The sequence below is a fragment of the Lactuca saligna genome, chromosome 9 (genome assembly GCF_052625555.1).
Source record: "Lactuca saligna cultivar CGN05327 chromosome 9, ASM5262555v1, whole genome shotgun sequence".
Lineage (NCBI taxonomy): Eukaryota > Viridiplantae > Streptophyta > Magnoliopsida > Asterales > Asteraceae > Lactuca > Lactuca saligna.
The window spans coordinates 71,156,033-71,179,733 of record NC_136425.1 but is presented as its reverse complement, the minus strand read 5'-3'; the positions used below and the strand labels follow the sequence as shown (position 1 = coordinate 71,179,733).

General features: G+C 33.7%; 2 protein-coding genes and 1 non-coding gene across 6 annotated transcripts; 1 reads left to right on the top strand and 2 right to left on the bottom strand.

The window, feature by feature from the left end:
- Positions 1-12,083: 12,083 nt before the first annotated feature.
- On the bottom strand, positions 12,084-18,403 carry LOC145017152 (Eukaryotic translation initiation factor eIF2A family protein). Of its 4 annotated transcripts, XM_078975229.1 has the most exons (13): positions 18,277-18,403; positions 17,955-18,016; positions 17,450-17,804; positions 17,173-17,359; positions 16,729-16,963; positions 16,586-16,654; positions 16,182-16,283; positions 16,053-16,093; positions 15,803-15,936; positions 15,070-15,331; positions 14,947-14,975; positions 14,771-14,863; positions 12,084-12,424 (listed from the first exon to the last, which is right to left on the bottom strand). In XM_078975229.1, the coding sequence occupies exons 2-12, from the start codon at positions 17,992-17,994 to the stop codon at positions 14,779-14,781; spliced, it is 1,539 nt and encodes a 512-aa protein (XP_078831355.1). In that variant the 5' UTR covers positions 17,995-18,016; positions 18,277-18,403; the 3' UTR covers positions 12,084-12,424; positions 14,771-14,778. The 4 variants fall into 4 exon arrangements, with proteins under 4 accessions (XP_078831355.1, XP_078831353.1, XP_078831354.1 ...); XM_078975227.1 differs by lacking the exon at positions 12,084-12,424 and having other exon boundaries at positions 14,626-14,863; XM_078975228.1 differs by lacking the exon at positions 12,084-12,424 and having other exon boundaries at positions 14,626-14,863; positions 17,955-18,012; positions 18,277-18,372.
- A 2,954-nt stretch (positions 18,404-21,357) lies between these two features.
- On the bottom strand, positions 21,358-22,152 carry LOC145016473 (uncharacterized). Its single transcript, XM_078974780.1, has one exon. The coding sequence runs from the start codon at positions 22,150-22,152 to the stop codon at positions 21,358-21,360; it is 795 nt and encodes a 264-aa protein (XP_078830906.1).
- A 1,114-nt stretch (positions 22,153-23,266) lies between these two features.
- LOC145019112 (small nucleolar RNA R71) lies at positions 23,267-23,373 on the top strand. Its single transcript, XR_013667431.1, has one exon. It is a non-coding gene; the product is annotated as a small nucleolar RNA R71 (small nucleolar RNA).
- Positions 23,374-23,701: the final 328 nt, after the last annotated feature.

Here is a 23,701-nt window from a genome sequence, read left to right as displayed (position 1 = left end):
AATTGATATGTGCTAACGAGGGAGCCTTCCCTATCCACATCTCATGAGGTGCTTTGGCAACCTTCATAGTTGGGACTAGATTAAGGATATAGGTGGCAGTCTCTAAGGCATACCCCCAGAATGAGATAGGTAATGAAGCTTGACTCATCATAGAATGAACCATGTCCAACAAGGTTCAATTGCGCCTCTCAGCCACACCATTCAACTGTGGTGTCCTAGGTGGTGTCAATTGCGAAACAATTCCACATTCCTTGAGATAGTCGTGGGACTCGATACTAAGATAGTCACCACCTCAATCGAATCAGAACATCTTTATCTTCCTGCTCAGGTGATTCTCCACTTCTTGCTTTAACTCTTTGAACTTTTCAAAGGTTTCTGACTTGTACTTGATTAAGTAGATATACCCGTATCTGCTATAATCATCGGTAAAAGTCATATAGAAGCGGTTTACATCCCTTGTGGTGGATCGAAAGGGCCCACATACATCGTTATATATGAGATCTAATAAACCCTCACCCCTTTCACAAGTACCAGTGAAGGGTGACTTGGTCATCTTTCCAAGCAAACAAGACTCTTACGTGTCATCGTCCCTAAGGTCGAATGACTCTAACACTCCATCCTTTTGGAGTTGGGTTATGCGCTTCTTGTTGACATGTCCAGGACAACAAAGCCACAAGCATGCTTTGTCCAAACCATTTGATGAATCGATATGCAACACATTATTTCCTAAGTTGTCTAAAACCATCACAGTTTCATATATACCATTACAAGGCAATGCTTCAAAATAGAAAGTACCATTCAAGAAAGCATTAATAGAACCAATTTCATTATTAAACGAAAATCTAAAACCTTGTTTATACAAACCATGAAAAGAAATAATGTTTTGTGTCATTTTTGACGAGTAGCAACAATTATTCAACTCTAAACCTAACCCACTACTAAGCACTAAAGAATAAGCTTCAATCTTGGTGACAGACAACACTTTCATATTCCCCATGATCAAGTTCATCTCCCATGCTCGACATCCCTACTTCTTCTTAGCCCCTGCAAATCAGAACAAATGTGAAAACCACATCCTATATCAAGGACCCAAGAAATAGCATGTGATGAGTTATTAGATTGAAAATTATAAATACCTGCGAAGGTGGGCTTTATCTTCCCATCATTGATGTCTTGTAGATACTACGGGCAACTTCGTTTCCAATTCCTTTTGTCGTGACAGTAGAAGCACTCTGCATCCTTCGGATTGGAGGAGGGAGCAGCAGGACCACCTTTGGTTCCACTAGAAAAGGATCCATCATGGGACTTTCCCTTGTGGCTCTTAGAAGGAGCCTTCCTCTTCTTCCCTTTCCATTTTCCAATTACCAAGACAGAGGCAGTAGCAGCAGCAAGAGTAGATGCAACAGATTTTCCTTTCAGACTACTCTCAGCAGTCCTTAGTAGACCATGGAGCTTGCTTAGGGTAACTTCCTCCTTGTTCATATGATAGGTCATACAAAACTGATCATAACAAGGAAGCAAAGAGTGGGGAATGATATTAATCACAACCCTTCATCAAAGTTGACATTCAATTTCAGCAAGCGGTCCACGAATCTATGCATCTTTTGCATATGGGCGGTAATGGACTCTGCATCCTTCATCTTCGTAGTGATCATAGAGGCGATGATCTCGTACCTTTCCTGCCTTGCACTATGATGGTACATTTCCATCAAATCTTGGTGCATCTAGTAGGGATAGTAGTCCTCGTATGACTTCTGGAGTTCGGCGGTCATGGTTGCAATCATGATACACGACACCTTTGTCGTGTCCCTCTTATGAGCATCATATTGAATGATTTGCTCGGGAGTAGCAGTGTTGTGGCCAATCTCCTTTAGCTCCTTGTCGAGAACATACTCCTTGTCCTTGTAGCAGGTGATCGTGCGAATGTTGTGAATCCAATCGTTAAAGTTGTGGATCCATCAAAGATCACCCTCCCACATAGGTTCGTGAGGGAGAAAGAGCCGGAAGCGTTTTGGGTTTGTAGCGTTGTTTGAAGTCGACATCTAAAAAAGAAAAGAGATAAAGTTTAGATTAGATAAGAATCCCCAATTTAACACCCAAATGAAAAAATTAGGGCTAGGACCCAACACAATTATTTACAATTCAGAAGAGGGATGTCGTAGTCTAATTGCAAATAATTTGAAGGTAAGTAAATGATAATTTACCAATTCCCACCATGAAAAATGAAAATTAATATTAAGTTTTAAATGAATTGAAATTCCTCGATTCTTTTGAGATTCCTTGAACTTTTCAATGGCATGTTTAAATCTCGATATGTCCTTCAAGTTTGTAACTGGCATACCAAGAATCACAAACAAGGTATGAATAACCATACAAATGTGCTTGGTACTCTCGATGTCATTTATCACCTAATCAATGTGTCGGCTAACCACACACGCTCCATCAATCTATGATAAACATCGAGCTAGCCTTTGTCACCCTTGCTAGTCCCAAATTAGTGTGTCAGTTAGCCACACACACTCCACTAACGACTTGGCAATGTGCAAAGTGCAATTTCATGGAATAACATCATTTTCACATTTTTCCTAAAGTAAATAAGATTGGGAATTTATGAAAACATTTAGTTACTTTATAAATCATTATACTTTTAATGAGGAATTAGATTGTCCTATCCTACCCGTTCGACTAACGACCATCCACCAATCAAGGAAGCGGTGGATGAGAGCGGACACCCATTCAACCGCCATTTTATAGGCTGTTTCCTTATATCCCCCTTATAGATCGGCTTCGTGAACGACGCCTAATAATGGTAAGACTGGCTCGTCTTTTATATATATATATATATATATATATATATATATATATATATATATATATATATATATATATTAATCTTATTATATTATAATAGTATAAGGGTTGAATTTTAAACTTTCAAAACTCTAGGGTTTATAATTTAAATATTAAAACTTTTAATCAAAATTAAAACTCCAAAATTTGAGGACAAGTTCTGAAACTATTCAAAACATTTTAGATCAAATTTAAAATAATTTAATTAATCAAATAATTAGTCATTATCTAAATTTGACTTAATCCAGTTTATGGCAAGATAATTCACATCAAACAATACAAATAATTATATTTATCACATAAACTAATAACTTATAGTTTGACAATTATCTTCTAATTGGATGAGGATAATCATTACCTTATTGAAAAAATCAAATTTTATTAGTTAAAAACGTTTTTGATAATTATCCCAATCCAATTCTGGTCAAAATCCCGAAAAAATTGTCAACTGACGAGCCAACTCGCCGAGTCACACTTTGGACTCGTCGAGTTCATCATAAGGACTCGATGATATCATCAGGCAGAAGCATATTTTTCGACTTTTCCAGCTTTGAACAATTTAGCTATGCATCAAATACAATAGAAAAACGACGTAGGCTCTGATACCACTGTTGGGTTTTTGAACATAACATCAATACTGTGGTGCACATGCAACCATAAAGCTTTGAATCTAGGTTTTCTCTAATTGTACATGCAACAAAATAATACAAAGCTATAAGCCCTAAGCTAGCATACTCAAATCGAAATCCATCTAATACATGGTTAGAATGACCTTTCTATGTAGCTTGTAGAATCTTCAACCTTCAAGAGCTTAGTATCACAAGTATAATACCTCTAATCGATCACAAACACCAAAAGCAATTGGAGAATATGATAGAGAGGAAGAGTGGATACTAATTTTGGCTATAAGATCCTCTAGGGTTCAAGTGACCGAAGTTATGATGCCTAACGGGTCCTTATATAACTGAGGTGTTAGTGTTTCAGTCAAATACCTAATCTGGTTGCTTAGGCCTTAAGCAGCCCATAGGATCCTTCCAAAACCTCACCATGGACAAATTCCATATGGGCTATCCATAAGAATTCATCCATCCCTTAACTTAGGGATCCTCAGCCCATTTTTCAATAATCTTATAATTACAATATCGTTCCCCTTAATTTAATAAACCTCTTTTGACCACAAAATTAATTCTAAATCGATTATTGACCGATATTAATTAAATAATATGATTTATCTTTTAATATATAATTTCCATAATATATTAATAAATCACATTTAACCTCTTTCTCCATTATTCATCCAGTTAAGTTGTTATGGTGAAGGCAACTCAAAAGGACCATGCTACTATCAGATCAAGTACATATCAAATATAGTTATGGGCTTAGACACCTAATCCAACAAAACACCTACTCCACATCTATGAGAGTGTCTCATAAACCTTCTTAGTTGGTTCAAGATCAAGGACTCTTGTAACACTATTCATGGTACAATCCATAAATAGTTGGTAAGCATAGTACGACTCATCAAGTGCGAAATCAACCAATGATTAGTTTCTCTATCCAATTACACTCCTTGTGGCAGGGTTCTGGGTGGAGATAGCATATGAAATTTTTTCACAATTACTTAGATGATCGATAAAGTTTTGATAAACAAGATTTGCATTGATTATAAGACTTGCTGTCAAATGATATCCAAAATCCAATCCAACTAGACACTTGGTAATGTATTTCTCGTTTTTTAAGTGTATGAATCCACAAATACATTTTATCCAAACTTTTGGATGTATTTGAATAAATATGTATTGTGGAAATCTGAACGGACCATTAGCTAAAACTAATTCCAATAGATATTCATTTATCTTGACAAATAATGCTTGCATTTATCACAAGACTCGCGATGAAATGAATTCCAAAATCCTATCCAACTGGATCTTTGGTAATGCAAGTTTTAATGCCCATTAAAATGATTCCACAATAGTAAATATCATTCAAATATTTGAATCAACCTTTTGAACCATTGTTACTATACTAGTTTCATAGATTTCATTACTTTCTTTTAAACATGTTAAAGACATTATAAATAAGTCATAACAATCTTATGAAATTTTGTATAAACAATTTTTGAATCATAAGACCATAGATTAAACATTTACACGAACAGGATTGTCTTTTGAACCTATGAATAGTAACGGGGGGCAATATTCATGATCAAATTCCCTTTTCTTTTTTTCAATCTTCTTACTCTCTTTTAGGCACTACACATTCTTGAAAATTTTAGTACTTTATCCTTAGTAAAATACTCAAGGATATGAAGTAATGTTCCAATGGTATTATGAATTTGTATATCTGATTGTAGCTAAACATTATGAAATGAGTTGCCTCTTGATCCTAAAGATAGTACTAATAGCTTAGTATCCTTGATCAAAGTCTATTTTCTATGTTTCAGTCTCTCATAGAAATATTGGGCATGAATGCTTTCTAATTCCTTTTCTTATTTTGGAAATGAATAGTCTATTAGAACATGTCTCAGAATAAGACTACCTAGTATCCTTGGTGTTTAGGGTCGAATTAGGTATTTCAACACTAATCGGATTTTACCCATTGGCAACTAGCTTTCTTCTTCTTAACACTTTTATTTATGATAGCAAATGTAAGAGCATATGAAGTTGGAGTTTCTATGATTAGCCATGTTGGTCCCAAAAGTGTCTCAACATGCCATGCAACTCCTTTATGTACATTTCAAGGTAGTTTATATCAAAATCAAATTGAACTGGTTATATATACATGTCAGCTAGTTGATTATGATAACCATAGTCAACTTTCCATTTCACTTCATCGTTTTGGAATGTAGTTTTTGAAGGAACCTCAAGAAGAGCTTCATCAAAGGCATGATCTTTCTATTCATCTAATAGAATTATTCCCAAACTACGAATTTGGACTAGATTGATCATCCTACTAGCTAATCCTTTTGAGATGTCTTATAGAAGTAGATTTTAGTGGATTTATTTTATAGACATCATTCATTTTTAATTTCATTCTTGTTTGTTTTATTAATCTTTAAAATAATTTTAACCCTAGTTAATTATTTACTAAGGCTAGGATACATATTAGGCTTTACAATGTGTAAAGGGATGTCGTAACCACACAAAAAATTTATTTAGGTAGGCAATGCACTTTGTCGGTTTCAATCTTTTAGACACTCGTAGATCATTTGAGATTCATTGGCATTCAATGGCATGTTAATCTCGAATTATGCTCATCTTGATTCAATGACAAGGATGACACATATCATTAAATAGATAATGAATCAACCATGCAAAACTGTGTGACCCTCGACTTAAATTATTCTCATATTGACATGTCGGTTAACCATATACACTCCATCAACAGAATAATTTTACGAGTGACACATCATATTATCTTATATTTTCATAATTACGTTTTGGTTAACCACACACGCTCCATCATCAAAAATTCAAAATATAAACAATATGTGTGTTTTCATGGTTATACATGACTCACGTTTTTAATATAAAAGTAGAATTTTTTTTTATTATTACTTGATTAATACTTTTAATCTTGAAACAAAATTTGATCGAACCCTTTTCGATAACTCCACTTTCACAAAAACGTGGTAAGGATGGTAAGCAATGATGTTTTTAAAAACCGAACTCATGAGGAATCAAAGAAACCTCCTTAAACCTCTCTTATAGTATTATAGTGGCCGGTAGGGTTGTTCACTATTCGGACGGAACCGAATTATCCAATTAGAAATTTCGGATTTGACTATTGGGTTCGGATATTCTAATTTTTTGATGAGTTTTCAGCAAAACCGAATTATTATTTCGGATTAGTTATGGTTTATAAATTAGAGCCAAATAGTCTAAAAAAAACAAAATAAGAGTTTATTATTTATTATTTTTATATATTTGTTTTCAATATACATCTTTAATTATTTATTAATTTACTAAATTATATTTTTAAATAGTACGATCCAATAAAATACCTTAATGTTTACTTCTCAAAAGAGTTTTACCTGTAAAATATTAAATTATAATATATTTCTTGAATACTTATTCATAAATTTTAATTCTCAACCAAACAATTTATTTTTGTTTAGAGATGATTAATATTCATGTTACATATTTTCTTAAATGTTCCACCTTTTGAAACCCGAATTGTAATTTGGTTGATTCGGATCAGATTTGAATTAGTTTAGACTATTTGGCAATGTTTTAAAAACCGGTATGGTGATCGGTTCTCGGTTCTACCGCCGGGTCAACCGGTTTCACTATTTTTCATGTTTTTTCCTATTTTTCTACACATACATACATATATAAATCATGAATTTGATGTTTACAAGTTCAAACATTAAAAATACACATACAAATAAGTTGTAGATAAATCAAAATACATTAAAATAACACATAACCATAAGTTTTAGTGTTTTACATCAATCCATATTTGTCAAAAAGAAAATAAAGTATAATACCGAAACAAAATATAATTTTAGATGAATACAAACACATCAAAAAACTTTATAGCTTTTACCATATGTGTTTATTTAGAAAAAACTAAATAGATTTGAAAAAAATGATCATCAAAGTTTATTATGTAAATGGTTCTTTTTCATGTGTTTTTATTTGGTTTAAGCGGTTCAACTGGGTTTTTCTAAAAACCGGCCTGTTCAATCAGGTTCAGAAATCGACATAAAACTGGTAATAATTGAACCACTCCCTCCACCGATTCCCGGTCCAACCAGTTCGATCAGCCGATTCAAACCGGTTTTTAAAACATTGCTATTTGGATTCATGTTTTGAAAACCGAAAATAATTTGGATTCACTTGATTGGATTGGATCAAACCGACTCATCCCAACGAACACCCCTAATAATGGGTACGCCAAGTCTTGATTCAACGATAATGTTTTAATTAAGCTTGTGAGGACACATGTTGTATGATTGTTATCGATATAGTAATCATACCATATACCAAAATTTAAACCTTTTAAATTTATATTCTTTTCTATTTAAATATTCTAATTTACTTCTCATATTAAATAATATTCGAAGATAGATATTCAAATTTTAAATTCAATTTTGTATAATATTCAAATTTAATTAATTAAATATCCATATTTAATTTCTTATTAAATAATATTTCAAATTAATCCTAGATTTGAATATTCAAATTAAAATAATAATAATAATTATCTTTTAATCAAGAGGTTATCCCCAAGTTTTCAATAAACAAACAAAATCCAAAATCTGATGACGTGTCGCGTTCAGCAAGGGTGCATCGCATCTACGTCTAGCAGGTTTCATGATTTTTCGATTTTAAACAGTATAAACAACTAAAAGCAATTAGGCTTTGATATCATTGTTGTATATCTATGCATCTATACACACGACCAAGGCAGCGGAAACAAAACAAATACTTATGTGTACATGAACCCTAGGATCTAGGTTTTATTAATTATAGCAACCTACTTTGAAATCGAACCAAAGAAAGGTAAGAACACTAACATCTTGATCTTTAGTCCATGTAATTGACAAATCTTGCAAATGATGAAGGACTCAAAAGAGAATCCCTCTAATGTAGTCAGACCCAAGACTCCAAGAAGCAAACAAGGAAAACCTTAAAGTGGGATAAGTCGAAATTTCTATATCCCAAGGGAGGGGATATAAATTTCAAAATATGGAGAGAGTCAAAAAAGGGTAGAACGAAATTTTGAAGGGAAAGATCATCTAGGGTTTAATCCTTATGTCTCTATCTATATGCATCAACTAGAATCCTTAAGTTGATCAGATTCTTAAGGATAATCCTTATCATTATTGACAAATCTTGTAAAGGATGAATGACCTAAAAGAGAATCCCTCTCATGTAGTCAAACCAAAGACTCCAAGAAGCATACAAGGAAAACCTTAAAAAGGGATAAGCCGAAAGTTATATCTCCCAGAGGAGGGGATATAAACTTCAAAATATGGAGAGAGTCATAAAATGGCAGAAGGAAATTTTAAAAGGAAAGATCATCTAGGGTTTAATCCTTATGCTTCTATCTATAGGTATCAGCTAGAATCCTTAAGTTGATTAGAGGGTATATAAATTTCAAAATATGGAGAGAGTCATAAAATGGAAAAACGAAATTTTGAAAGGAAAGATCATCTAGGGTTTAATCCTTATGCCTTTATCTATAGGTATCAGCTAGAATCCTTAAGTTGATCAGATTCTCAAGGATAATCCTTCTCATTATCAAAATTTGTCTTATCTTAGGATATTTATCCTAATTTCGTTCACTTCCTCTTCCAAGAGGCTTCTACAATATTCCAATTAATCTTTAAGAATTAATTTATATTCAAGCAGTTTGATTAATTAAAACTATTTAATTAATTCCAAAATAATTTCTATTTAATTTATTAATTCATAACAAAGTAACAATATTTTTTTTCTTACTGATAATTGTGTCACGAGGTCACTCCAAAAAGGTCTTGTTATTATTTAAGAATATTATCAATAGTTAATGATTTTGAACACTATTTTCGAACAAAAGAAAAACTCCGACTTTTTTTTGTAGGTAAAAAACATAAGTTTATAGAAAACCTTTTATTTTCAAAAAAAGGATAACCAGTTGATAGAAAACCTTTTATAAGATGGTGGAAGATTTAATTCATTTTTCTTTTCTACTTAAAAAAGAAAAAAACTTCGGATTAATAGATTTAGATACGTACGTTTCAAATGTTCAATGCTTTTGTAGGTAATAAACTTCGGCTTGGGTGGGGCTTTTCAAGTGCTTCGGAGTATTTGATGCTTCGTTCCTTTCACTAATATTAAACATAAGTGAACGAATAAAGTTGTCAAAAAAAAAAAAAAAAAAAAAAAAAAAAAAAAAAAAACAAACTAGTTCACCATCTCAGTGGTCCAGAATAAACGTGCCTTAGTATTTACGTGGGAGACTAATAAGATTTTAAATGTGTTAAGACTTGAACCATTTACTTCCTGTATAGTATAGAATTAGATCAAACGAAACTTTATTAGGTTTTAATTTCATTTTTTCTTTGGTAATTTTTCATATTTTATTAGGAAGTCTTTCTTAAGTTCTATAAATTTTGGTACAAAGTAACCTATCAGATGCAAGCCAGACGGTATACATGAGCAATTCTCATATGATAGTTAGAACCACACCTAAAAACACCACACCCTGGATGCAATTTAGTTTGCAGTGTAGCCCCTTGTGGTTTCTCTTCACCGCCCTCTACCTCCACATCTAATTGGGCCATGTTGCAAAATGTTTTTTCTTTTACACCTATTTCTATATTTTCTCTCAAAAATTCATTCAATCACAAATCCACAATGTCGTCATCGTCATCTAGTTCGTCGGATTCAATGGCACAAGAAGAATCAACATTTGTCGGTTCCCTAATGGTAAATCAGTTGCGTATTACCAAAACCGAAAGCTCCAAATTCACGTTTTCGAACGAGAAGACCTTCATTGAAGAGAAATCGCAAGGCACAGTTGTCTGATAGAAGATTATATTGCAGATGATATCGTGTACGCTGAAAATTTTCGACGGCAGTTTCTAATGAGGAAATGGTTATTTTTACGTATTCTTGGCAAAAGTTATTTCTTTGGTTTACAGCGAACGACATTTGCACAAACCAACGATCAATGATATCCACTAATTGTACACGGTGCATGAAAATAAGCATGGGTTCTCAGGAATGTTAGGTAGCATCGATTGCATGCACTAGTCTTCAGCATTATGCCCTAACACATGGCATGATCAATACATGTGAGGCGATCATAGAGAGCCATCTTTGGATATGGAATACATTCGTTGGTCGAGTTAGTGCAAACAACGATATGAATGTTTTTGACCAATTGTTTGTATTCAACATCTATCTTGGAAAGGCGCACAATGTATCGTTTCAGGAAAATGGGGTAGCAAATAAGCATAGGTATTATCTTACTAGTGGGATATATCCTACCTTTATCTGTTTTTGTGAAATTATTTATATGTTTGAAAGACGAAAAAAGAAAAAAGTTTAGCAGACACAAGAGTCAGCTAGGAAGGACGTGGAGCAAACATTTGGTGTATTCAAGAGGTATTGGCAAGTACTACAAGTTGGAACATGGTCATATGAAGTCAAAAGGTTGCAACATATAATGTACATGTGCATCATATTACATAATATAATTCTAGAAAGTGAAGGAAAAACGATATGTCGCTACGACAAAAATGAAATTTTGCCAAACGTCGAAGGACTAGTTGTTGGTATGCAGGAGTATAAAGCAACTAGAAGATAAGTACATGATCGCAACATTCATCACTCCCTTCATGTGGATTTGATAGAGCATATTTATAGGGCCAACATACAGTCTGGGGTCATGTATTGGCACGATGATTTGTTCGACGAATAAGATGAAGATTCAAATATGTTTATCGAGGACTCGGACGAGGATTCAAATAACGAGGACGACAATTCGGAGTGATGTAGTTTTTTTAAAACGGTTTGCTATTTTTATTATGTGAGTTTTTATTACATTTACTAGGTTTTATTATGTAATTTTTATGTTTAAGTAATGAAGTATTTTTACTTTTATTAATTTTGTGTTTATTAATCATTTTTTAATTAATTTTATATATTTTTTGAATTATAATCTTTAAAATTAAATTAAGTTTATTTTCAAAAAATAAAAGTAAAAAGAAGTAAAAGATAACCATTTTCTAGATTTTAAAGAGTGAAAGATGAATAAATGGAAAACTGATTTGACAGAAGGAAAAAAAAAAAAAGGCGTCTTAAAGAATTTGAACAATTATGCACGTGTTGTGAAATTGCCAATGTCGTTAGTCCCAAATTCGTTTAGTGATTTGATGATGACAAGTAATAATTGATCTCGCCCATAAAATGATATCATATAAGTTTTGTAAAATTCATGTCAATATCATATCTTAAGACATCAGGTTTAGGACATTGAACTAAGAATTTATTTTGGTACTTTTAGAAGATATCAAAGTTATCCATAAGGCTTTGCGGTATGGATTGTGCTTGGCTACACGTAGTGCCTACGCGGCAAGGCCACCTACACGTGAACGCCGCTCCAAATGTGCGTAGGTGCCTTGTGGCGTGGGTGTGGCTAGCATTTTTTACCGTTGCTTTTTTCTTTCTTTGACCGTTTACCAACGTTTAAATATATAAAAACAAAAAAAAAAACTGCGAAACACATACAAATAAATATAAACAAACACATTTCCATTCACATCACAAACATATTTCTATTCTCTCTTTCAAACACACTTGCAAATATATATATATATATATATATATATATATATATATATATATATATATATATATATAATTTTGCGAATTCGATTTCTTCTTCATCTGATGATGATGGTAGCTCTGATGAAGATGACTTGGTGTTGCACATATTGTTCGTGGCACGCAATAGGGTGCAATAAAGAATCGAAAGTTCAAATACCGACAAGAAGCATAGAATTTCGATAGTTCGGGATCGTATGACGGCACACGAGCTTTTGATACGTGATTACTTTGCTCCTGATAGTTTGTACGACCTATCAAATTTGAAGACCGATTCCCTATTAGTAGAAATTTATTTTTACATATAGCTAGAGATTTGAAAAACAATTATGAGTTTTTTCAATTGAGATGTGATGCAAGAGATAAACGTGGTTTTAGTACAATACAAAAATGCACAAGAGCCTTTAGACAATTAGCATACGACATAGCAGTAGACGCGTCAGATGAGTATCTGAAAATGTCTGAGAGGACTGGGCGAGATTGTACTTATCTTTTTTGTGAGTATATCATTCAGCTTTATGGTGATATATACTTACGACATCCAACTAGAAATGATATCGAACAGTTGTATGCCGCACATGAAGCTAAGCATGGCTTGCCAGGAATGCTTGACAGCATTGATTGTACACATTGGGAGTGGACAAATTGTCCCAATGCATGTCGGTGTCAATTCACACGAGGTGATTATGGCGTGCCGACTATTATACTAGAGGTCGTTGCTTCACATGACCTATGTGGCATGCATTCTTTGGTATGGCGAGTCAAACAAAAACATGAATGTGCTTGGAGCCGCTCCGATATTTAATGATATTTTTTAGGGTAAACCCTCAAACATGTCATTTGTTGTGAACGAACATCAATATAATTATGGATATTACATTGGTGATGGGATATATCCAGAGTACGCTACGTTTGTCAAATCGTACTCATTTCCGGCCGATGAAAAACGAAAATTGTTCAAGTTAGCACAAGAATCGGCAAGGAAGAATGCGGAACATGCGTTTGGGGTCCTCAAACAAAAGTAACACATTATCAAACATCCGGCACGGTCATGAGATAGTTGTATTCATTTTCGGCCGATGAAAAACGAAAATTGTTCAAGTTAGCACAAAAATCGGCAAGGAAGGATGTGGAACAGGCGTTTGGGGTCCTCAAAGTAAAGTGGCACATTATCGAACATCCGGCACGGGCATGAGATAGGGCGAAATTGACAAAGGTGTTGACTGCTTGAGTTATTTTACATAACATGATAATTGAAGAAGATGGTAGAGTTATTTGTATGTATAATCCGGAAGATATTCTTAACCCACCTGCAGTAATACAAGTCGGTAGCCCTGCATATTTCACACGACTTTTGGAAATACAAAACAGTGAAACACATTACAATTTACGTTATGATTTGACCGATCATATATGGCAAATGCAATTCCAGCAACACGGTGGCAATGACGACGACGAGAAGGACGACGAGTAATATTTTCTATGTTTTTTTTAGTACTTTAGGTTTTAAATGATTACTTTTTTTTAAGTAATGTAGATTTTAAATTTCTGTTTTTTAAATTAATGTAAAATGTTTTTAATTAATATTTTTGTTTAATAATTATATTTTAAATTATTTAATGTTAAAAAAATAAAAAATGAAAATGAAAAAACAAATGTGAAGTAGTGACTTACCAACCCTTAGCCTAAGGGAGGAAACAGTTGCCGGTGGGAAGGGATGTTTTGTGGGATTTTGATGGGCTTAAAGATTTTACCAACCCATTAATTTACAAAAATATAATTAATATTTTGCTTTTATAAATTTTTATATTTTATAAATTATTTTGTATAATGTTTATTAGTTTATGTTTACTTTAAAATTAAAAATTGAATAAGTTGAATGGGTTGAGAAATATATGGTTTCTATATGGGTCGAGAAAGATGAGAAATTCTTCTCTGGTTTTTGCGACTACCAAGTACAAGAAATGAGACAAGAAATCTTCTTTTTTTTTTTTATCACTTGGAAATCACATGGACTAGCATCCACAACAGACTCTCTTACTTAATATCAAACCCATGGTGTTAAACGACTCAAAGAAATCATATTATAACTAAAACCGTAGGAAATTTGGATTCTATAGTCAAAACTAGTAATCAAGTGTACTTATATGTGAATTTTTGTCTCTATAAATCCCTAGAAAATTATTGACTTGAACTTATGCATGAACTTAGTGAGTTTCAGAGAAACAATGTATACACACTTGTTAATAAGACCATATTTTGTACAATATTAGTTCATGGAATCAAAATGGATGAACATTGTGTTGTAGTGAGAAACAAAGCTCAACAAGTTAAAATTCATTATCTATAGACGACAATAATGTTTCGTTTGCAAAAGATTCAATGTCTATTAAATGAAAGTCAAAAGTTAGATAAAGTTGGCTTGTGTTAGAAAGTTTCCAAAGTCCAAACCAAGTTTCTCTAATTAATAAGAACATATAAGACTTAAATAATCATATAAATATATTGGTACATGTTGAGATTATGCCAAAATACCTCATAGTGAAAGTGAAGACCTTAATAAATGTCCAAAATGCCTCAAGAAAACAAGATTTACTAACCTCATAATTTAACCAGAACCAGCTTCAGCAGCCTTCTTCTCCCTTTGTTTCTCCCTCTTTTTCTTGTTTTTCAATGCATTCTTGCTCATTTCCCTTCATAAATCATACAAATAACAAAACATCGTTACAAATATAAAATATTATATACATGAAAACAATTCTATTCATGTACTTACGTTGAAGGGCTTGGGCTTTCCCCAAAAAGCTGCATTAACAATTTAACCAAAGAACCCATGTCAAAAATACACCAAAAAAATAAAAAAAAATAAAAAATAAATCGAAAATGTATGGTGTTCCACCTGTGCCTGTTTAGCAGCTGCCACCTTTGCATGAGGTGGTTGATATGCAGAAGGTTTCTTCAGAACAGGTGGATTTGTGGATATTGGTTTCACAGGTTTTGATCCTTGTGTTTTGTTGTCTACTTTTAATGAGGTAACAGATTTCACAAGTTCTTCAATTTCACCAAATTTGTCAGGTGAATCTGCTTTCCAATCGATCTGATACAATTTCTCAAACTTCTTTTTGAAGCATAACGATCCATTGTAGTGAAATATCTTAATCCTACAACAATTTTAAAAAAACTATTAGCAAATTGATTAATTATAAAAAAAAAATGTTATAAAAAAATAAGAGTAAGTTACACGAATGGTCCCTAGGGTTTTGGGTAATTTGCATGTTTGGTCCCTAACTTATTTTTTTAACTTGGAAGGTCCCTACTGTTTGTTTTTGTTGCGTGTTTGGTCCCTGTCTTACCTAAAAAGACTATTTTGCCCTTGATTTTTTAATTTATTTAAATAAAATGGGGTAGGTAAGGTGAGGTGTAGGTGGGGTTGGGGTTGGGGGTGTGTTTATTTAAATAAATTAAAAAATCAAGGGCAAAATAGTCTTTTTAGATAAGACAGGGACCAAACACGCAACAAAAACAAACAGTAGGGACCTTCCAAGTTAAAAAAAATAAGTTAGGAACCAACCGTGCAAATTACCCAAAACCATAGGGACCATTTGTGTAATTTACTCAAGAAATAATAATACCCATTGTCAATTTGTCTTCTTGGAGCTGTTGTAGCAGTCATGAAATAAAGTCCATCAGGAGACCATTCGCTTGTTACTGACCATTCAGCTTTAGTGGCTCCAAGTTGCTTTTTCTCAACATAGTCCCAGAACGCCTGAACAATATTTATATTATTACTCAAATGTCTAAAATACCCTTCAATTGTAACTCAAAAACAAACACTATAACTTTTGAAAAAAAATATTTAGGGGAAAGATGATATCGACATACCATGTCACCTGGCAGGTTACCATAGCCTGCTACACATATAACTACAGAAGAAATGATTAAGGGCAAAACAGTCTTTTTATTTTTTTTCTTTGGAAAAAAAATTCAAAAAGTAAATTTTTTAAAGGATACACTTTCCCTTTGGGTTCCAGCGAATGGTATTGTAAGGGCCTGTTCCAAGCTCCAGTAGAGGATTGCACTTTTTGTCAAAAATTGTCACCATTGCAGGCATAACTGTTGCTTGTCAAGGAAACAAATGTAAAAAAAATAATAAAAACTGTTAAATTTATTTGTTGGAGCGTAAGGGTAGGGTAGTCATTTAGTCTCTCGTTCAGACTAGAAAAGAAAGATACAGCACTTTATCCAGACAGTTGTCATTACCAATTCATTCGCTTTATTTATATAGGACTAAAAAACAGGATGACATGGCGTCCATTTGGCATCTGACTTGGCATTGATTAACCTTGAACTATTACCTATATTATCTTAGATTTAATTCATATGTAATTTAAAATTTAAAATAAAAAAAAGGATACATCCATAAACAACTGCAAATTCTTTCCCTGAATATGACCATTGAACATCATGTACAGGTCCTTCTTTTCCTGCAAAAATTATAATAATTAATTATTTAAAAAATATTGTCAAATGAAATGTTACATTCAAAGATAAAACTTACTTAAGGGTACAAGCCCATTATGAGTTCCATCTAAAGTCAAATAATACAACTTTGACTCTCCATAGTAACTCTGGTTAGTTTTATCAACATCTGATTGAACCACAACCAGAAGCCCTGTAGAACCATGGTTCCAATGTTGTTGAACTGTTGAACACCTGAAGAAAGTTCTTCTACTAATGGGTTCACTTTGGGAAGCCTGTGCACATGCGTATATCTGAACACTACTAGGTGTTCCCTATAGATCAAGATTAATAAGGTAAAATCACCATTTTACCCTTGCATTCGAAAAAACAATTTCACAATATTCAACAATTACAACATGAGAGGAGTTTGGGAGAAAGAAAAAAGAAGGAAAAAAGGGCATGGTGAGTATACTAAGAAATGGAAGCATTTAAAAAATGAATACTAAGAAGTCAAGGTGAGTATTGAATTATAACGACAAACCTTAGATTCTGGAACAAATACAGCAACATGGGATCCAGGTTGCTTAGAAAGCTCTGCTGCAGCTATTCCAGGAATTCTAATCTTATGCACCATGCCTTTTGAAAAATCACCAGCATCAAAGAATTGAATTTCATTTGTAGCCATACGAGAAGCAACAGCTTCATCAGAGCTAAATCTAATTGATGGCCTGAAGAAGAAGAAGATATAAGTCAAGTTCAAGTAGAGATGTTTGCAGCTTATACAATTATAAAACCAGAAGGATAAACTACTTTTTTACCATGTTGCTTTGGTCATGTTCTTCTGGGACGTAGTGTAAACTGATTCTCCTGTTTCTGTTTTCCACAATGTGACGTTTTTTTCTTGTGGTGATGATAGTTTCTGAAAGGTCTGAAGGTAAGTTCCACATGGAGATAGAGAGGCAGCTAGAATGTTGGGGGATTCAAATGATCTTATCTCTTTTGAGGTTTTGGAATCGTAGATGCTAATTGAAGATTCGGATTTTATCACCATGAGTTTGGATCCATCTTCGCTGAATTTTGCACTTGTGCAAGGAACTCTGTCGAGCTTGATACTGGGCTGATTACTACTGAAAGGTGGTCCATTCCATATAACGAAACCCTCCGGTTCTCTAACTGAAATTAAATCGGAAATGAATATATGACGCCGATTGAAAGTTCAATCAAATTCATGATTCAGGTTTATAAAAGTTACTAAGTAAGTAATCAATTAGCTGCAACCGAGATTGACTTATTGATGTTCAGGAGCTTCGAAATAACTTATACCTAATATCTCCAATGGCGGCGATGAGTTTGCAACTGACATTACGAGCTCGACTGCAATCTACCTAAACATAATGATCAAAAATGAAAAAAAGATGTCTTCAATTCAACTTGCAAACTAACAATTTCTTATCTGATACATAAAATTACGAGTTCTAGCAGTTGCGTTGAATGAAAAGGAATTACAAATGGTGCAACTATTCAGCAGCAACAATAAACAATATAAGCCCTAATTGAGCAGGAATGATTATGGAGGTGGTGAAATCAATTTCAATCTATAAAGCAAATTGAGAGGCTGATTTCTAGTACAAATGGAGAATCTTACCGGAGATATGGCAGTAGACCTTTAGAAAGAGCGGTAGGGTTTAAGCTTCGATTGCCTTTGCTGGGTAATCGGCTGATGGCTTGATACTAAGGGGTGTTGGTTTAGTTTTCACAGCCAAAATCCTTTTTTTAAAAGAAAAAAAAAAAAAAATGTTTGGCAAGCTAGTAACTTTTTGAGCTTTAATACAAGAAAAAGTAATTTTTTGAAAAAATCAGAATTTTCTAACTTTTTGGAAATGAACTTTTAGCTTTTAAAAGTTAAACCAAACACGCTCTAAGCAAAAATATAAGGTCTAGATGTGCAATAGGCAACTCCGTAAGGTCTTACATGTAATTTGATGAATAATTGGTTAATTTTAGGGTTTAAATTTAAGAATTAAACAAGCCACTTTTCTTATTTATCCTTTTTTAACTAATAATTAATAATCGTTCCAAAATATTCATCCAAATCATAGATTAAGATCGTCTAACATCAACCCTTTGTTGACTATGGTCAACCCTTCGTTGATTACTCTTTCGAACAATAAAAAAGAAAAAAAAAACAAAAAATGTTTGGCAAGCTAGTAACTTTTGGAGCTTTCATACAAGAAAAAACAATTTTTTGGAAAAGTCAGAATTTCCTAACTTTTTGTAACTTTTTGGAAAAGAACTTTTAGCTTTTAAAAGCTAAACCAAACACGCTCTAAGCAAAAATATAAGGTCTAGATGTGCAATAGGCAACTCCATAAGGTCTTACATGTAATTTGATGAATAATTGGTTAATTTTAGGGTTTAAATTTAAGAATTAAACAAGTCACTTTTCTTATTTATCCTTTTTTAACTAATAATTAATAATCGTTCCAAAATATTCATCCAAATCATAGATTAGGATCGTCTAACATCAACCCTTTGTTGACTATGGTCAACCCTTCGTTGATTACTCTTTCGAACAATAAACTACGTTTTAGTTTTGAAAAAAAAAAAAAAAAAAAAAAAAAAAACTTTATGTACCTAACAGAAACCGTAGACCATTTAAGGCGAAATAGTAGACAATTTTAATGGTCTATGGTTTCGGTGATTATTTTTTGATAAATGCTAATTTTTGGTTAAAAACTGAAAACTCATTAAGAAATTTGGCTAGATTAGTAATTTTCTCTTAAAATTTTGATGAAATAATTGGTTAATTTTAGGGTTTATTTGTTGGGAAATCAACAAAAAAGTCCTACAATTTTGGGAAATTTAACGATTAATTTCTAATTTTTTGTAATAAAAAATCCCAAAAAAAAACAAGTAGTTTGTTCAATTTCGCCCTTACTGCCAATGTAGTGTGCTATGGTGTTTGTGCTGACATGGCCATGTGGGATCCTCTTTACTTGTAAAAACATTTTCAGATGATTTATAATATGTATATTGATCAGAGAAAATAAATAAATTATAACACCCAAAAATTTTGAAACTCTTTCAAACTTTTAAATGTTATGGTTTAAACAAAATCATTTTGGGTATTAACTCACAATTAACAAAAATCGGTTCCAAAAAAAACATTTATGAATAAAACATTGAATGTTATCATTAAACATTATACAAACCATAGCAATCATATATGAATTACATCAGTACCATTAAAAAGGAACTTGAAAAGCTCCACTCCATTCTCTATTTTTTAACTTCTAACTTCTATCTATCGTCTTTTCTCCCTAAGTACAATATGGGATACATGGCATAAAAGAGATAGGTAAGACATTAATATCCCGTGAGCTACAGAGGTTTGTGACCCAAAACATTTATCACATTTTCATCAAAAACAATTCATCGTTGTAAAACATATTTCAAGTAGACATTTTCCACATATCGTTCCATATCAAAACATTTCATTAGTTATAACATAATTTAAAAGACATTTCTTTTCACGTTTCATTATTTCTTTCATTGAGAGGAGGGTGACAGCTGGAAATAGCGAAAATAAGGTTAGGGTTTCATAGCGCATGCATATATATCCGACACACACAAAGATATTGCTATATTGGCAGGATAGCTCCCTCCCATCCAATTTCCTTTCAATATCACCCCATAATTTACACTTTAAACCCCACTTCTTAAATCATTTACATTTTAAGTTTAGAATTTACTTTTAGCCCCTTACTCCATAAAATATTTTCAACCTTAATCCAATACTTACCTTTCAGCCCCTGACTTCAAAATCCTTTATAAATTAATCTGAAAATGGTATTTTTAGCCCCTTAAACTTTCAATTATGACTTTTTAACCCCCGCAACGAACTTCTTGCTACACTATTCCGCTTTTAGGGCTATTATGTATTTATTACTTTATTTATCTATTAAATAAATAAACGGGGTATTACAAAAATGGCCCAAAATGCTATGTTTCATGAAAGTGGGTCCAAGTAGAGCCCGTTTAGGGGTCGTAATCCCAAATTTGTCAAATTGGAAGCTTATTGGTCCATTAGGCCTAATAAGGAGATCCTAGTCCATAATGGACTTAAACCGAGATTCTTAGGGTTTCCAATCCTAAGTTGACTATTTGAAATGTTTTGTATAAAGTTTTAGGCTTTACAATTGAATTTTTCTGGAACATCATACACATTTTCAAGTTATGGTTACAATTGTTGCCATTGTTAACGTTTACAAAAGTGTAGAATTTCCTAGCTAAATTGCGAGTTGTGACATACAACGTGTACCAGACTCACCCATAGGCTATCGGAGATTGAATAAAGTATACCGGAATCTAAAAGTTTAACAACCTCCTTTTTAAATACTTATTGTGTATTGGGGTTGAGTCTTCCTTGGCGTTGAACTATGGGCTTTGCTCTTTCTTTTAAGCTGATCTTATGAGAACAGTAGGCTGGACTAATCCCCTTGATGTCAGTAATCTTCCATGCTATCACACCTTGTCTTTTCTTTAGTACCTCTACGAGGCTTTCTTTTTCATGTATTTCAAGATCGGAAGCTATGATTATTGGTTTTTGTTGTCCTTCTTCCAAAATCCATACTCCAAGTGTTCGGGGAGAGCTTTCAGCTCGATTTTCTGTCTTTCGTCAGTTACCACGACGTGGGCATCCTGCCACGTCGTGTTGTCGTAACTTTTAATTATTGTTCGTGAAAAAAAAACTTTGCCACGGTGTGTTCTCATCACCACGCCGTGTTGCCTCTTCTACCTCTTTTATTGCTTCATTATATTCACTTTCTTCCAATAGCTTCTCTAATTCTTGCAGATCTTGTTCGACATCAAAATTACCTTCTCCAAGCACCATAAACCCCTCGGTTTCCTTTTCCTTCCATCCTCCTAGCTCCTTTTCAAACAATTCATCAAGCACATCGACAGAAAAGGTTGTATCATCACTTGTTCTTGAATGTTTATTTGCTCGATTTACCCCAAAGGTGACCGCTTCTTCTCCTACTCGGAAAGTGATTTTGGATTCAATAATATCAACTAAGGCTTGGGCAGTGCTCAAGAAGGGTCTTCCAAGGATTATAGGGACCTGTTTGTCTTCCTCTGTATCTAACACAATAAAATCCGCGGGGAAGACAAGTTTGTCCACTTTGACGAGCAAATCTTCACATATACCCCTTGGAAAGGTCATAGTTTTATTGGCTAGATGGATAACCATGCGAACCGGTCTTGGTTCGAGAAGATCAAGCTTTTTGAAGAATGAGTATGGCATCAAGTTGACACTTGCTCCCGAGTCGGCTAGAGCATGACTGGTTGCTAGATTCCTGAATTGGTATGGTAAAGTTATGCTTCCTGGACCCCCCATCTTCTTCGGTAACATGTTTAGCATTGCAACAGAGAAAGTTTCATTTAGTACTACTTTTGATAATCCTTCCATCTTCTTGCGGGTTTTCAATAGGTCTTTGAGAAGCTTGGCATACTTTGGCATTTCAATTAGAGCCTCAAGGAAGGGAATGTTTATTTCAAGAGACTTTATATGGTCTATGAACCTCCCATATTCTTCAACATGTTTCTCTTGAATTACTCTACTTGGGTTTGGCAATGGTGGCCGATAACACTTCACGAGTTCATCATTTTTTTTTCTACTTCTGGCCACGACGTGGCATTTGTACCACGTCGTGGTGATTGTTCAGATCCTTGTTTTTTACTTTCTTCTTGATCTTTTTTTTCCACTTCCGGGTTGTTTCTATCTATAGGCGTTAAATGAGTAATAATTTTCCTACTTCTCATTGTAATGGCTTGGATATGAGCTCCTATTGGGTTTTGTTCGGTGTTCCCCGGAAGTCCTCCCATGGGTCTTTCATTGAATTGCTTAGCTAGTTGCCCGAGTTGTTGTTTTATGTTGAGGATAGAATCTTGTTGATTTCTAAACAGTGCTTGCTAGTTTTTCATCATCTCTTTTTGTTCCTTCATCATTATTTGTTGCTCTTTCATCATTAATTGTTGTTCTTCAATTGTTGCTTCAGTTCCCGCGTGCCTTTTTTCAGATGTTGCTGCAAATCGGGTGAACATAGTCTCAAAATCAGATTTCTTTTCAACCGATGGTTCCTCTTTTTGGTAGAAGCCTCTCCCTTTTTTTTCATACTTTTCTTCCTTGGCCTTCTTATACTCATCATAGGGTAACCATTTTTTTCTTAGGTTTTCTCCAGTCTTCATCAAAACGATCACCACTTGAGTAGCAAGCTTGAACCTTTCGTTTTCCATTTTCATCAAGGTCACAATCCTTAGTCAAATGTGGTCCGTTGCAGTTTTCACACCCAACCCGAATAACATGGATTGTATGATCCATTTTAGTCATTATTATATCCATGTTTTGTAGCATCGCCATTACCGTCGACATTTCTTTTGAAGCAGCATTTGCTGAATCCCTAGTTACGTCATTCCTCGGATTATGGTATTCTCTAGAGTGCTTAGAGAATTCTTCAATGAGTTCCTTAACTTTGGTTAGATTCTTCTTTGTTAAGGGGCCTTGAGAGTCAAGGAGTTGTCTAGTGGTGACGTTTACCCCATCATACAAGATTGACACTTCTTGTTGCACATTGAGGTAATTTTGTGGGCAATTCCTCATCAGGCCTTTGTAGCGCTCCCATGCTTCGTACAACGACTCCCCCATTTGTTGTTCAAATTTAGCAATGAACTTTTTGAGCTTAGCCACCTTGGATGGTGGGAAAAACTGTTCCAAAAACAATTCACACATTTTTCCCACGTAGTAATCGCGTGAGGTGGTAGTGCTTTAAGCCAATCCTTCGCGACTCCCTTGAAAGTGACAGGGAGCATCCTTAACAAAATTGTTTCTCTTGGTACATTAGGAATGTTAAAGTAGTCGGCGGTGTCGTTGACTTCATCTAAATACTTATAAGCATCTTAACGATCCTTTTCGGTGAAAGGTATCTCCTTTAATGCAGAAAAGATGTGCCCCTTGAGTTCAAATTTCGTTTTTAAAACGTGTACTTAGTAAAACATTTAGGAATAAATCA

What these genes read in the sequence shown, in the direction of transcription:
- LOC145017152 (XM_078975229.1), bottom strand. Translation starts at nt 17,994, where the DNA reads ATGTCAGTTGCAAACTCATCGCCGCCATTGGAGATATTAG. An exon ending in TATTTGTTCCAGAATCTAAG is followed by an intron (nt 16,964 to 17,172) that starts GTTTGTCGTTAT and finishes CTTGATCTATAG; the next exon opens with GGAACACCTAGTAGTGTTCA. An exon ending in CTGGAACCCAAAGGGAAAGT is followed by an intron (nt 16,094 to 16,181) that starts GTATCCTTTAAA and finishes TTTCTTCTGTAG; the next exon opens with TTATATGTGTAGCAGGCTAT.
- LOC145016473 (XM_078974780.1), bottom strand. Translation starts at nt 22,152, where the DNA reads ATGCCAAAGTATGCCAAGCTTCTCAAAGACCTATTGAAAACCCGCAAG.